This window comes from Mustela putorius, unplaced genomic scaffold (genome assembly GCF_011764305.1).
Source record: "Mustela putorius furo isolate JIRA1106 unplaced genomic scaffold, ASM1176430v1.1 tig00003911_pilon_pilon_pilon, whole genome shotgun sequence".
In the NCBI taxonomy this organism is placed as follows: Eukaryota; Metazoa; Chordata; class Mammalia; order Carnivora; family Mustelidae; genus Mustela; species Mustela putorius.
The window spans coordinates 3346853-3362649 of NW_025422058.1; the positions used below are offsets into that span (position 1 = coordinate 3346853).

Genomic DNA, 15797 nt, shown 5'->3' on the forward strand with positions numbered 1-15797 from the left:
CCAATGAGGCAGAAGAGACAGTGTACGAGGAGAGTTTTATTTGTTGAAGAAGAAAGGCATTTATGGAGAGCCTGATCCTTTCTTCCCTTTCAGCTTTTGATCACTGTGTGGCAACATAAAGTTTTTAAGCTCTTTATTATGGAAACAGTATACTATCGACCATAGTCGATAGTATGTGACTATAGTTGTTTTTTTAAGATTTTATTTATTATTTGACAGAGACCTAGTAAGAAAGGGATCACAAGCAGGGGGAGTGGGAGAGGGAGAAGCAGGCTTCCTGCTGAGCAGGGAGCCCGATGTGGGGCTCAGTTCCAGGACCTTGGGATCATGACCTGAGCCGAAGGCAGGCGCTTAATGACTGAGCCACCCAGGTGCTCCTCGATCATACAGTCATAAAATGGGTACAGTATGTTCCCCTTCAAGGCAAAGGGGTATTTTAAACAGAGTGAGAAAGTAACTACTTTTACTTCAGAAAAAGACTTGCTATAAAGAGAATATTTTGGGGGCACCTAGGTGGCTCAGTTGGTTAAGCAACTTCCTTCAGCTCAGGTGATGATCCTGGAGTCCTTGGATCGAGTCCCACATCAGGCTCCTAGCTCCATGAGAAGTCTGCTTCTCCCTCTAACCTTCTCCCCTTCATGCTCTCTCTGGCTCTCTCTCTCAATAAATAAATAAATAAATAAAATCTTAAAAAAAGTATTTTTTAAAGCTGTATGTTGGGAAATGTCTGCATCACTATATAATACAGTTTCTGAAAGATCTAAATTTATCACCTATAAAGACCTCATGTGACTGCACTAAAATATTGTGAAACAATCTGTTAACACCTGCAAACCCATTATTATAAAAATGCCAAAACCTGAATAGTTTTCAAGAATTGGCATTAAAAAATGGATATTTACAAGGTAAAATTCAGTAAAATATTTGTCTAGTGAGTAATACTGGAAAAGTAATTACTGTGATTTAGTAAATGCATCACATTCTGTAATTCTTCCATTAGGTAATTATGTATTTTTGTGAGGCTATCTTTTTTCCAGCCCAAAAAAGAAAAAAAAAAAAATAATTAAAGTAACCAAGAAAAAAAAAATTTAGGATCAGATTTCTATATCATTATAATATGATAAGTTAAACCAGCTAAAATAATAATGAAAAGCATATTTAATTATACTACTCTCACTATAAATAAGATTTATAAAAGACATAAAAAACTCAATAAATATATATATACCAATTTCCCCCAGACTGATCTACAAATTCAATGAAATTCTAATTAAAACCACAAATAAATATCTCATTAACTTCTCAAGTAGAACCTAAAATTCATTTGTGAGAGTAAAAGGCCAAAAATAGCTAAGACAACCGTGAAGATTAAGAAACGATTAAAACAATGTGGTCCTGGGATGTGTGGGTGGCTCGGTCGTCAGGGCCCTGGGATCCAACCCTGCATCTGGCTCCCTGCTCAGCGGAAAACCTACTTCTCCCTCTCCCACTCCCTCCTGTTTATGTTCCCTCTGTCACTGTGTCTCCCTCTGTCGAATAAATAAAACAAACCTTTCAAAAAATAAATAAATAAAAATAAAACAATGTGGTACTATACAAGATGAAACAAATAAAAAAGAGCATTTAGAAATGAACCAGAGTGACATCAGCCATCAGGGTAGAATAAGACATCCATCGTTTTGTCCGCCTTCTAACAACAGTAATTTGGCATCTAGTAATGGACAAAAGAGCCTCTGTGGGAGTTTTGGGATCCAGTACTGCAGTCTATGGGAGCTGAGAAGTCTCACCCACCCATATTATAGGGTAACAGGCATACAGACTTCAATGCAAGCTTCAGCCCAGCCATGGACCCTGCAGGGGCCCATGAACTGGCTCCAGCTCTTCTTGATAGTGGTCTGGGAACCCAGAACAACACTGTCTCAGAGAACCGCTCAAAAACAAGAGAACCGTTATAGAAGTCCAGGTTTCCAGAGGAAAAGTTCCACCACATTACTGCAGAAAAGAAATATGAGTTTTGACACACTGGAGAGGAGTACTAGATGGTGAGCTCATGATGGGGGGTGAGGATGAGAAAGGGCTAGGAGAGCAGCAAGACAGGATTCTGGAGAACATTAAAGGGACACAGATCCCATTAATTTCCTTGTGGACTCCATCAAAATACATAAAGAACTTTAACAATCAAATACAAAAAGACTTTTTATTTTTCAGGAAAGAAGACATGTTTTTTCAGGAAGAAACCCAAATGACCAATAAACATAGGAAATATATTCAACACCATTTGTAATCAGAGAAAGGTCAATAAAAACAGAAAACCATTTCACAACCATTAAACTGAAAACAATTATTAGTGTGACAAAACTAGGAGTTAAGCAATAAGTAGTCAAAGATCTCACTTCCTGTACAGCCATTTTGAAAATCAATTTGGCAATATTTGGTAAAGTTGAAAGAATATACTGAAAAGGCCAGAAATTCCACCTGAGTTGTCTACCTTAGAAGAACTCTTGCTTATGTACACAGGAAAACAGGAAAAAAGGATACTCACTGATGCAATGTTTGTAATGAAAAAGTACTGTAGAAACAATTTTAAGTGTCCCTCACTCAATAAGGCATGATAGAATAATACAAAGCAGTTGAACAATAAACTAGGTCCTTATTTATCAACACTGATAAATCACGAAGCTATACAGTTTTATTTAAAAAAAAAAAAAGCTCAACACCGATATACAGAGTAGAATTTATATAAATTTTAGGCACATATTACAATGGCATATTTTGTTTGTAGATGTTTGTAGAAATAAATGTATAGGAATGTTCATGAGAATGATTCACAGCAGTTTCAAGAGAGGTTTCCTTGGGGGGAAGGACGAGACCACACTGAGCAACCTGCAGCAAATACAGCAAAATGTTAGTAGCATCTGCTTAATTTGACAGTTATATTCTTCTTGTATTTTACTGTAGAATTGAAATGTTACATTCAAATAAGTGTTTTTAAACGTAGAAATTAAAGATAGCATAGATACTTTTCAAGAAATAGAAGAGTATGGAAATATAAATAAATAAAAGTGGTTATTTTTTCCTAAGACAAAAGATACTGGAGTCTACCTGTTGATGGAAAGGATGCATTTGGGTGAGACAGATTAATCACAAACGAGAGAAAGGAGGTATCAAAAGGAGCAGTCTCAAAAGGACAGATGAATGTAATGCAGTGTAATTTGTTTGCTAAATCCAGGTGATACAATGTGCTCTGATTTTTGACTATACATAACATTCAAGAAAGGAAGAGTGCCAGTGAAGTAAGGACCTGCAAAAGTTTATCTTTCCACAAAAGTAATGAAGAAACTGGCAGAAAGTGTCAAAATCAACTTTTTGAGAACTCTTGGAATTAAGAAAAGGCTGCCAGCAATCCAAGGAGCATTCAGTCAAAAAAACCGGCTGAATTTCAGTAAGAACAAAGAACTCTGTGGTACTTTAACAGATCATAGTACCAGCCTTTCTGCTCCCCAAGCAGCCTTGAAAAAAATGTATTCCTGGTACTAGTGACATCAGCTAGAGCCTAACACCTGACCTTTCACTGTCTACCTAGCTTGAACTCACTGACCCTGGTCCCACATTCCTCCTTAAGTTCTCTTTCCAGCTATCTCAATTCAGGCATATAGAAACTCAGGGCAGTGATAGCAACTGCTCTGACAAGACCTCCAACTGGTCCAGACCACCTAGCCCAGTTCGATTCTAACCCCTGAATTGCACCTGTACAGATGGACTATGGAGTAACCTCTAGAATAATCGATAATTACCTTTATTCATTATAATATTATAATCTCTGTCCAAGGAAGAACACAAGCCTCATTTACATAACATACAACAAAAAGACATGTTTCCTTTTTCTTAAGACAAGTGTGCAACTTTATGCCCACCTCTACATCCAATGAAAAGAATCCTTTTTTAAAATATTCATCAGAGGGATGCCTGGGTGGCTCAGTTGGTTGAGCCGCTGCCTTCGGCTCGGGTCATGATCCCAGGGTTTTGGGATTGAGTCCGCATCGGGCTCCTTGCTCAGTGGGGAGCCCGCTTCTGCCTCTGCCTGCTGCTCTGCCTGCTTGTGCTCTCTCTCTCTCACGAATAAATAAATAAATAAATAAACTAAATAAATAAATAAATAAATAAAATATTCATCATAACCCTAAACAAAAGGAACCCAACCACACTTGCTCAGGGAATCACAGCTTTGCAAGTTATTCCCTGTGATCTCCTCACTTGAGGCAAATAATGTTTACCTGTGTGACAACTCCACCTGGTATATCTGTGACTCACCAAGGAGTGTACTCACAGTGGTTCAGTTACACTAACAACTAGTAACCAGAGTGAGCAGAACAGGGATGGAGTTCTCTCAAAGCCTCATTCCAAAAGAGAAGTCATTATCTGACCTGCCTGGTGCTTCCCAGATAGGTAAGAGTCCACCAGAAAGGCTCATTTATTAAACCTTAAACTCTTTTAAAAGCTTCATCCTGGGGGCTGTTTGTCAAATGTTTTAGCATCACAGCTGCTTTAGAGGATGGATGACAGTTGGGTCCAACAATACACAAATCAAAAAGCTTAAAAGCACAAGCTGAGGAATAAGATACCCATAGGGGCTTTGAAAAGCTCAGACATATCCCTGGGAATCTAGAAGGGCATATGTAAGTATTAAAGTTGTGTGCACATGTTCAAGAAAGATCGAGGAAGGCCCTAAGTTCTCACATCTAATTGACCTTGAGGTTCTGAGCAATCAAAAAGCGAACGCTAAGGCTCTAGTATGCTGCCTGGCAGAGTGCTGAGTGTCCATACACACACACACACACACACAAACACACACACACACACACACACACACAGAGCTCCTCAACAAAGATCAGACTTAACTGGTTCTAGGGATTTAAGAAGTTTCTGTCCAATCATTTACTGACCACTAACTGAGTAAGGCTTCAGTGGCCGCACATGACAAAAATACAGACTTTACAGAATTAGTTTAGAAACGGTACAAACAACAATAAGCCCTAGGAGAATCTGACATAAAAACTATCACCTCAGGGGCGTCTGGGTGGCTCAGTCAGTTAAGCGTCTGCCTTTGGCTCAGGTTATGACCTCAGAGTCCTGGGATCAAGCTCTGCATTGGGCTCCCTGATCAGTGGAGAGTCTGCTTCCCCCACTCATTCTCCCTCAGTGCTCGCTCTCTCCGCCTCTCACTCTCTCTCAAATAAATAAAATCTTTAAAAAAATTTAAAAAAGAAAGAAAGAAAGAAAAAACTATCACCTCCCAGAATTTAAATAGTTCAGTTTTCATCAAAAAAATGACAAGACATGCAAAGGAACAAAAAAGTATAACCATGGTAGGGGAGAGCAATTAATCAAAAAAAGTCCCTGAGGAATCCCAGACATTGGACTGACTAGACAAAGACTTTAATCAGCTTTGTTAAATTTGTACAAAGAGCTCAAGTATGAGAACAACGTCTCACCAGATAGAGAATTATCAATAAAGAGAAATAAATGCATGTGCTCATATTTCACTTGAAATACAGATGTCAAAGAAAACAACTACAACAAAAACTTACTGTGTAGCCTTGACTATGTCCCATGTGCTGTAATCATCAATATGCGCTTTCCGTCCAAGAGGTTCACCATATCCATGGTTATAATGGCCTTGGGGTTTGATTTCCTGTTAAAGAGTAAATCACACAAAGGCAAAAGTTCAGAAGAGAGGTACAGGGAACATTTCAATATTTTACTACCACTTTTGCATTGTTTGAAGAATGATCATTATTGAAATTAAGTTTTACCTTGTTCTGAAGTCCGTACTCTTCAGAGAAAAAGCATGTTCAATAGATTTACCCCTTGTGCACACTCTCAAAATAGAAAAGCTGTGAGACTAGAAATTAGTGATAAATTTGAAACTGAAGTTTATCTTGAGCTCCATAGAACTCTTACTTCATCAAATCAACTCTCATTCTCTCAGACCATTTTTTTATTCCAGCATAACCCCTACCTTTAACACTCTATTTTTTTATTTTAAAATTTATTTGAATACAGTTGGCAGGCAATATTACATTACAGTTTCAGCACAGTGATTCATACAGCACTCTAAACTCTAACACCTAACACTCTAAAACCATCATCACATGCCAAATAAACTCTAAAGTGGTAAAGAAAAAAAAAAAACAGTGGAGATTCGCCTTCTATTATTTTCAGATATTATCTCATACCCTTTTATGCTGAAGGCTAGTTAAGCATCTACCATTAGGTGAGTAAGGAACAACAAACAGGACAGCTCTGATAAAATGTGAATCCGCCTAAACAGTTCTAATAAGGTTAACATGCTTAATTTTAAACAGTTTTACAGAATATTACATCCAATCAAAGCTTACATGCTGTATGTAATTTTCTATTTAAAATGCAAAATTTATTATGCATAGTCAGCTCCCTCAATATAACACAGCACTAAGATACAATTATTTTTCTTTTCTATGACAACAGAAAACCAAGTGTGCTTGGCCTGCTATACATAAAGCATTATATGATGTACTGCAGCCTCAGGCCAGGACACGGTAAGGCCAATACAAAGTTTAAGAGGTTGCAAAAAAATTCAGCAATCAAGATAAAAACTGCCCAAGTGTCTATCAACAGATAAATGGATAAAGAAGATGTGGTATATCAGCCATAAAAAAAAATGAAATCTTGCCATCAGCAGCAACATGGATAGATAAAGGGTATAATGCTAAGAGAAATAAGCCAGTACTGAGAAACAAATATCATATGATTTCACTCATATGTACAATTTAAGAAACAAAACAAAGAAAAAGAGACAAACCAAAAAAGACTCTTAACTATAGAGAAAAAATTACCAGAGGGCAGAGGGGGAACAGGTGAAACAGACAAGAGGATTAAAGTTACACTTAACATGATGAGCACTGAATAATACATGGAATTGCTGAATCACTATATTGTACACCTGAAACTAATACAACACTGTATGTTCACTATACTGGAGTTATTGAAAAATATATTTTAATGGATTCTGTTTTAAAAATCAAAGCCAAGGGATGCCTGGGTGGCTCACGTGGTTAAGCTATTGCCTTGGGCTCTGGTTGTGATCCCTGGTTCCTGGGATGCAGCCTCACCTCATGGTTCCCTGCTGGGCAGCAAGTCTGCTTCTCCCTCTTCCTCTGCCCCTCCCTTTTGCTCTTTCAAATAAATAAATAAAATCTTTTAAAGAATAAAAAGTAAAAAGCCAATGCAAAAAAAAAAAAAATCCCAAACATCAACCTTTTAAATATAGACAGTATCAGTATTGCTGACTTTTCCTTTTGCAACAGGCTCCACTGTGGCTCAGAGCAGCACTGCAAACATACACCAAATACAGTCGTTTGCCTTCAAGGACTTTATAGTCCAGAGTGGAAGGACAAAACAGGTAAGAAACCTAAGTCACATACTAGAAGCAAGAGCCTTCCAATAAATAAAACCTAAACAAAGACAACATAAGATCTAAAAAGTAGTAACTATTTCAATTTGAAAATCTGTTAGGGCAAACTGCTATTCTTATTTACTAAGGACAAACATTTTGTTTTACAGACAAAAAAACAAATATTCATAAAATAAAAAATAAATCTCTTTTTAAGGCTTACTATCCTGTTTCCAGTAACTTTAATTCCATCTTTATCCCCAGAAACCTCACTCATTGTACAAAATGTTTAAATTGTACTCTTAGTTTCTCCACAAACCATTCTGTCTCAATGGCCTTGACAAATGTTCTAGAAATCATTTTTCAAAGATTTTATTTATGTATTTGACAGACAGAGATCACAAGTAGGCAGAGAGGCAGGCAGAGAGAGAGGGGGAAGCAGGTTCCCTGCTGAGCAGAGAGGCGGATGCGGGCTCGATCCCAAGACCCTGGGATCATGACCTGAGCCGAAGGCAGAGGCTTTAACCCACTGAGCCACCCAGGCGCCCCTAGAAATCATTTTCTTACAGTTACATTTTTAAATTAAATCTCTGTTTTAACCATCTATAAGGTTTTCACTTTTAGTTTTTGGTAAAAGAAACTAGATTTTTTTAAAAAGATTTTATTTATTCATTTGACAAGAGAGTGCACAAACAAGCAAGGGAAATGGCAGGCAAAAGAAGAGGGAGAAGCAGGCTCCCCACTGAGCAGGAAGCCTGATGCAAGACTCATGCAGGACTCGATCTCAGAGATCAGGACCTGAGCTGAACACAGGTGCTTAACTGACTGAGCCACCCAGGCACCCCTTGTTTTGTTTTTAAAGTAGGCTCCACACCCAGCATGGAGCCCAACACAGCACTCGATTACCACCCTGAGATCAAGACCTTAGCTGAGATCAAGAGTCAGATACTCAATGGACTGAGCCACACAGGCACCCCAACAGCCACAGGTTTTTACAGTGCAGGTAGTTGTTGAAGAGAATTGAAGGAAGGAGAATCCATCTACAAAATGTAATGCTAAAGTAGTAGACACAAATGAGAAGAGATGGGATAAGCTGAGCAGCTGCACACTGCTGCAAAGGGAAATCAACAAGACAGAACTTAAACTTATACAGCAGGTACAGGCAAATGCTGACACGTATATCAAGATGATAGATGCCATAATACATGTTTTTTCACATGCCCCAGTGGAATACAACCAATCAACTTGTTACCAAGTGTCCATGTGCAATCTAGTTAACTTTTTTTTAGAATGTTAGATCTATTTAAATCTTTAGTTCACATTTATTTTTATTTTAAAAAAAGAAGCAAAGAGCATTGTCCAAAGAATCCTCTATGGCCCAGTGTTTATTGTGTTTATTAATGCGGATGTTTTATAAGTGCTCCAGCAGAAAAGGTTTTCTAAGAGTTGATTCAATGGTAGAGTATTTCTGAAAGAATAAATGTGCAAAAAGAGTAAATTCAGAAATATTCAGAAAAAAAGAGTAAGAGATTTGCCCCACCACTGACCACAATATATTAGGAAGGAAACACATGCAAAAACAGGGCAAAGGAATACAGCTTGAAGAATAAGAATTAGAATCAGGAAGGAAAGATGTATTATTCAATAAATGGTATAAATGGACAACTGGCTAGCCATTTGGGATTAAAAAAAAAAAATTAACAATGTCCATCATAAAGGCTGATATGCTTGAAGGAAAGACGCTACCAAATACAGCCAAAATACGGCTTCCTTAATGCCAGGTGATACTGAAATGTGTTTGAAAATAACAGGGTCACACAAAATAAAATTCAGAGCAGCATGAATGGAGGCCTCCCAGGTCAGCCACATTCCTGTAAGAACATACAGATGCCTATATGAGGGAAGGATAGGGTTCTCCCCATTAGGGAAGAGTGTGTGCCCCTCGTGGACTCTCCTGACTGTTCTGGAAACTGCCTATATACCAAGTCTAAGTAACTTGTACAAAAGGCTGTAGGATTTTCTTCAATGATTACTTTAGAACAAGGTAAATTGCAGGTCAATTTCCCAGGCTTCCTGGAGATGTGACTATCCCCTGGCAGGACCAGACTCCAGCCTACCCATTCCCACCTCTCTCCTCATAATCAGGTAACTTCCAGCCAGATAATAGACTTTAATATAAGAATACCAGCAATAATAGTCTTAAGGTAAGCAAAACAAACCTGAGAAAAGCATGAATAACATCACATTCAACAAAATGGGCAAAGAATATAAAGATAATTCAAAGGGGGCAAAATATAATTGCCAGAGAGAGGGAGAGTGCACAGGCATAAAAGGGATGAAAAAGACACCATAATTTGAAGTTAATTAAATAAACGCATTCCCAAACCCCCTCACCAAAAAGATAGATCAATTTAACAACATTCTAGGGTACAAACATGTTACCTACAAGGCCCCTACAAACATGTTAACACATACACAGTGAATTAGTAAGCCAGCAGGGATTAACTATATGCTTATGATTTGCACTGGGTAAATGTCTGCTGTCAGGTATCACTCTTATAAGGCAGACTCTGAATCAAGAAGCTACATGTACTTAATTATATAATTTAGAGTCACTCACATTTAATTCCATTAAATGTATAAGATAAAATTAAAACACCATAAAGGGTTACTGACAAGAACAAGAAAGGAAAGGAAAAAAGATCTATGCATACTTGACTTATTTTTAGTTCCCAGCTAAAACTGTCAAGCCAAATCTGGGAACTTCTTAAAACCTGAGGTAGTGATGAACTACATTCTACGTATACCATAAGGATTTTTTTTAAGGAATACCAATTATATATAACAAAAAAAAAAAGAAAGAAAAACAGCATAAGTATAAAACAAACACCAAGGGAACAATAAATAAGGAAAAGCAGTAGCCATCACAAGATTATGAAATGATTTTTAAAGTGTATTTAGTTAACACTGCCAGCAGATGGCACTACACTCAAGCCAGAATGCTTTCCTTTTTTCCGCGCTCTCACGTTAAAGAAAGATTAGACAAATGGTTTGATAATCAAACAGAAAGATTTTGAATCTTTTTTTTTTTTTTCAGTAAGCAACCGGTCCCATATATTACATATTTGGCTGCATTTCCGGATCCCTGCCTAACACTACATGATTGTAGCTTCTATTAGAGTCCAACTTGACTCACAGGTTCTCAAATTGTACTAATACCACCACTGCCTCAATCCAAACTATCAAATTAATTTTGCTTCCTTCCAACAAATTTTCATTTAAGAAAATGTTCATCATCACCTTCCAGCATCTTTAAAAACTGGTTTCTACTTCATTTCCTTCTAGGATTAATCTACACATATACAAATATTTGTAACAATAAACATAAATTTGGCATATATTTCTTTCTTTCCACAGGCAGTTGATTTACAAATGCCTATATGTATATTTTTCTCCCTCTCCTATCCTTATTTTTAGGATTTTTATTTAGGTTAGTATAAGATTTACAAAAACAATGCAGAGTTCTTATATTGTGCATACCGAGTTTCCTCTAGCATTAACATCCAACATTAGTACCACATATTTGTTGCAATTTTGATCCATTATTATTAACTGAAGTCTATACTCTGATCTCCTTAGTTTTTATATAGTATCCTTTTTTTTTCTTTTTTTTTTTTTTTAAAGATTTTATTTGACAGAGAGAGATCACAAGTAGGCAGAGAGGCAGGCAGAGAGAGAGAGAGGGAAGCAGGCCCCCTGCTGAGCAGAGAGCCCGATGTGGGACTCAATCCTAGGACCCAGGGAATATGACCTGAGCCAAAGGCAGAGACCTAACCCACTGAGCCACCCAGGTGCCCCTCTTTTTTTTTTTTTTTTTAAGATTTTATTTATTTATTTATTTGCTAGAGAGAAAGGGAGAGAGTGTACAAGCAGGTGGAACAGCAGGCAGAGGGAGAAGCAGACTCCCCGCTGAGCAAGGAGCCCAATGTGGGACTCAATCCCAGGATCCTGAGATCATGACCTAGGTAAAGGCAGATGCTTAACTGACTGAGCCACCCAGGCATCCTATAATATCCCTTCTCTCTTCCAGGATCCCATCTATGACATCACATTACATTTAAGTTGTCATGGTTCCCTAAGTTTCTCTTGGCTGTAACAGTTTCTCAGACATCCCCTTGTTTTTAATGACCTTAACAGTTTTGAGGAGAGGTAGTCGGGTATTTGCAGAATGACCCTCTACTAGGATTTGCAGTTTGGGGATTTGTCTGATTTTTTAATTATTATTATTAGTCTAATTATGTGTTTTTAGAAGAAGTGTTTTCTAATTTAATAATTTTTAAAATTTCTTTCAACACTGCTATAACAATCTTTTTTTTTTTAAGATTTTTATTTATTTATTTGACAGAGAGAGATCACAGTAAGCAGAAAGGCAGGCAGACAGAGAGAGAGAGGAGGAAGCAGGCTCCCCGCTGAGCAGAGAGCCCGATGTGGGACTTGATCCCAGGACCCTGAGATCATGACCTGAGCCGAAGGTAGCGGCTTAACCCACTGAGCCACTCAGGCGCCCCACTGCTATAACAATCTTTATTCATTCACATATCTTCACGTAGTCTGTAATCATAGTATTCATATTTTATATTCTTCCATTTTATACTTCTTCGTGCCATTATAGGTAGTTTTTATAAGTAATGCTTTGAACCACTGCAAAATATTTAATTAAATTGATATACTGAAACATTTCCCAATTACTGAAAATTTAGGTTATTCTTGTATTTCCTAACTAAACTCAGATGTTATTTCTTAGGCATTCCATTCTTTGTCTTCGCCTAACATTCTCCTCACCAATGAACATAAACTATGACAAGTTAAAAAGCCTACCTTAAATCATTTGTGTACTCCCAGTACCTAGCACAAACAGAGCCTGGCACAGTATTTAGTGTCCTTAAAGAAAATTATAGAACAAATGGATGGATTTTCCCCACTACTAAAAAAAAAACTACCTTTAACTCATTTAATATTTCTTCTTTTTAACTGGAGTAAACTTTCTAAAGAGGAATTCTTAAAGAGGATGAATATTTTTATGGTTCTTGATACAATATGTAAATTGTTTTGTAAGGGCCTGCCCCTCCCAGAGGAACTTGCTTGTGGACCCTGGATGTAGGGGCGGGGCAGGCTGGGTGGAGACATCCAATCAGTGGGGCGCATGTATATCCACTAGGGTGAATTGATATCCCAATGGCCACCTGTGTAGGGGCGGGGCTCAACCAACCGCATAAAGGTTGGTGTGCGAGGCTGTCAGGGTAGCAGGAGAGCTGTGGCGGGAGCAAAAGGAAGAATCCACGGGAACGGAAGAGTCAGTGGAGTGGAGGAGCTGTAACAGCTCTTGTAAGAGCTATAACCCCCGCCAGTGGTCCCTCAACCGGCAGTCTCCAGCCTCCGGCGGCCCCGAGCCTCCGCCTACAGCCTCAAGCTGCCTGCCTTCCCGCCTCTGGTGGCCCCGCCTCCGGCGACCTCAAGAGGCCTGCAGTCTCGGGGGCCCTGAGCCACCTGGGGCCCGCCTTCAGCAGCCCCGAGCTACAGCCTCCCGCAGTTGCACTGCCAGCAAGCCCTTGCCACTAGTGGTCCGAGACACCAGCAGTCCAGCAGTAAGCAATCCCGACGCCTGCAACCCCTAGACGCCAGCGGCCCTGAGATGCCAACGGCACCTAGCCGCCAGCAGCCTCGCCGCAAAACGCCTTGCCACCCCACACCACGAGTGGCCTTATCCGCAGCGGTGGCCTCCTCTGGGCGACAGCCTTGTCAGAGTGGCATCGTGGGGAGCAGAGTCTGTGTCATCCGGGTTGTCCTCCTTGTCATCGTCGCTGTCGTCGTTGCCTCTTCATCATCCGCAGCGGCCTCCTCCGGGAAGTGGTCTTGTCCAGAACGGCCTCTTCTTGGGAGCGGCTCCGATTATGGAGCAGCCTCATCTAGAGCAGCCTCGTCCGGAGTGGCCTTCTTGGGAGTGACCTTGTCGGGATCATCGTAGTCGCCTTTTCATAAGAGATAGCCCTGACCAGTTAGTTTGATTCTTGATGCTTGGCGCGAAATAAAGTTTTGCTTGACCTTCGCTTTGTATCAGTCTTGTTCCTTTGATCACAGACCCTAACATATTTACAAAAGGATTATACTTACAATCCCACCAGCATCTTATGATTAACCATTTCTTCATAAACTCACTAGCAATACTCTTATTTTTATTGAATTCTTCCCTAATTTAAATACAGTAAATAATACTTGATGTATTATTTAATATTGGGTGCCTGGGTGGCTCAGTAGGTTAAGCATCTGCCTTAGGCTTGAGCCTCAAGTAAGGCTTCCTGCTCAGCAGGGAGTCTGCCTGTCCTTCTGCCTCTGCCCCACCCCCAACTTTCTCCAGGCACCCCCTCCCCCACTCATGCACCTACTCTTTCACTCTCTCAAACACATAAATTTTCCTATTCTATGTCATCTTTTGAGAATTGCCTGTTCTTATCTTTTGGCCATTTTATTCTATTTGAGGCCTGAAATTTGTTTAATAGATTTGAATCAGATTTTCCACATATTGGGAAGATTAGATATTAACCTTTTCTCATACTGATCTAAAGCTTCTACTTCTTGAGCTGTTGCTTATCCTCTCAATATATTTCAAGAATTATACTTTTTATAATCACATACAATCTTTTTCTTGGGTTTTTTAGTCTTGAATTTACATTTAAATGCTACTGTAATCATTAGTGCTACCCCTTAAATATTTCCAGTTCTCTTCCCAAGCACATAGCACATAGGATTGTACACCATGGCCCCTTGTAAGTAAGTGAGTCCAAGTGACTTTTTTTAACTAATAGAATATGAATAAAAGAGACATGTTGCTTTCAGAGAATAGGTTTGAAGAGCCAGTATGTAATTCCTCATTCTCTTTCTCTCTCCCTTGGAAAATAGCAATATTCGAGAGAGTAGATAATCAGTCCAAGTCCCAAAGCAGCCACTATCCAACCCACACTGCATTTGTACTGCATACTAACATGTTAAGACACTAAGACTTTAGCGTGGCTACTGCAGTAAAACCTAGTTTAATCTGACTAATACAACTCTGAGAATCATTCTGGTAAAGAGTATGCAAAGGCCATACTACATAAAGCATTTTCATTCTATTTTGGAGCTCAATATCTAGGATAACCTCCACATCTCAAGACCTTTAATGTAATAATTACAACACAGGTATCCTGCTAATGTTCAAATTTATCCTGTATCTGGTTAAAAATATTAATTTGTTTTTTGATGATTTCTATGAGTAGTCTAAGAATACAAACAAATACTCCAAACATTTACTTCTGCAAGTAAATGTGGTCTCTCACTTCTGCAGCATATGGCACTGGCAAAAACGTCAAAAGCATTACTGGGAGAAAAAATGAAGACAGTAAATCCGTATTTCCTTAATTTTTTTTTTCCATTTTAAAAAGGCAATGCCTTCACTGTTTCTCCATTATATGTAAAGTTAAAATAATATATAAAATATATATAACATCATATATAAAGTTAAATAGTATTCAAATACATTCCAGAGAATGAATAACATTGTACTTGAATATAAATACCCAGTAGACCACCACACCCTTTCACTATAAAATATGTCCAATTTCATATTTCATTTGAGATTAACTCTCAATTTTATCCTGCAACTACAGGATTCTGACTAGTGTTTTTTCACTGTATCTCCTAGCTGGCCTGAAAATCTTATGGAAGTCTCTCTCCACTTCTCTGCTTCCTGCCCTTCACACACACACAGCCAACTCTTAACCAGCAGCCCAAGCTCAGGTGCTGGCCACATTTCCAACTTGGCCCCAGAAAGCTAGGGCAGACACAAAATGTCCCATCTGTGGCAAATCTGAGGAAGTACCTTTTAAGCAGTCTAAGTTTTGTCTTTTTTTAAATATATGAGTCAAGTGCACATGTACAGTAAGTTTTAAATTTAATTACCAAATTGCAACTAGGATGGCAAAGAAACACTGAAAATCCTAAAAGAAGAAATGCACAAATCCGATCTTCAACTGAGAATAAACAAAGGCACTTATTAGGCATCCAGTTCAGTAGGCAATAGATAATCAGGGAGCAAGGAAATTACAGATTAGATATACTATTTTAAAACATCATCTAATGATTTCTTTTTCCTCCTCACCACCTCCACAATATATTCTTCCACCTTCCTGTATAATTTACTAAAAGGCATTTCCAACTAGCAAAATGTCCACACTAAATCTCTTCAAGCCCTCAAAATTTCAGTTGCAATTAATTAGCTACCAAGTCTTATACTACTTCTTTTCTCAAAACAAATCCATCACTTCTTTGT

At 38.6% G+C, this 15797-nt stretch overlaps 1 protein-coding gene across 2 annotated transcripts in view; it reads right to left on the reverse strand.

The window, feature by feature from the left end:
- The window catches only part of ZDHHC17 (zinc finger DHHC-type palmitoyltransferase 17), an 88047-nt gene that overhangs the window by 55700 nt on the left and 16550 nt on the right, over positions 1–15797 (reverse strand). For both annotated transcript variants that reach the window (XM_004752366.3, XM_004752365.3), the window contains exon 2: positions 5589–5692. In XM_004752366.3, the coding sequence (XP_004752423.1) occupies positions 5589–5692 (104 nt within the window). The remainder of the gene's footprint in view (positions 1–5588; positions 5693–15797) is intronic.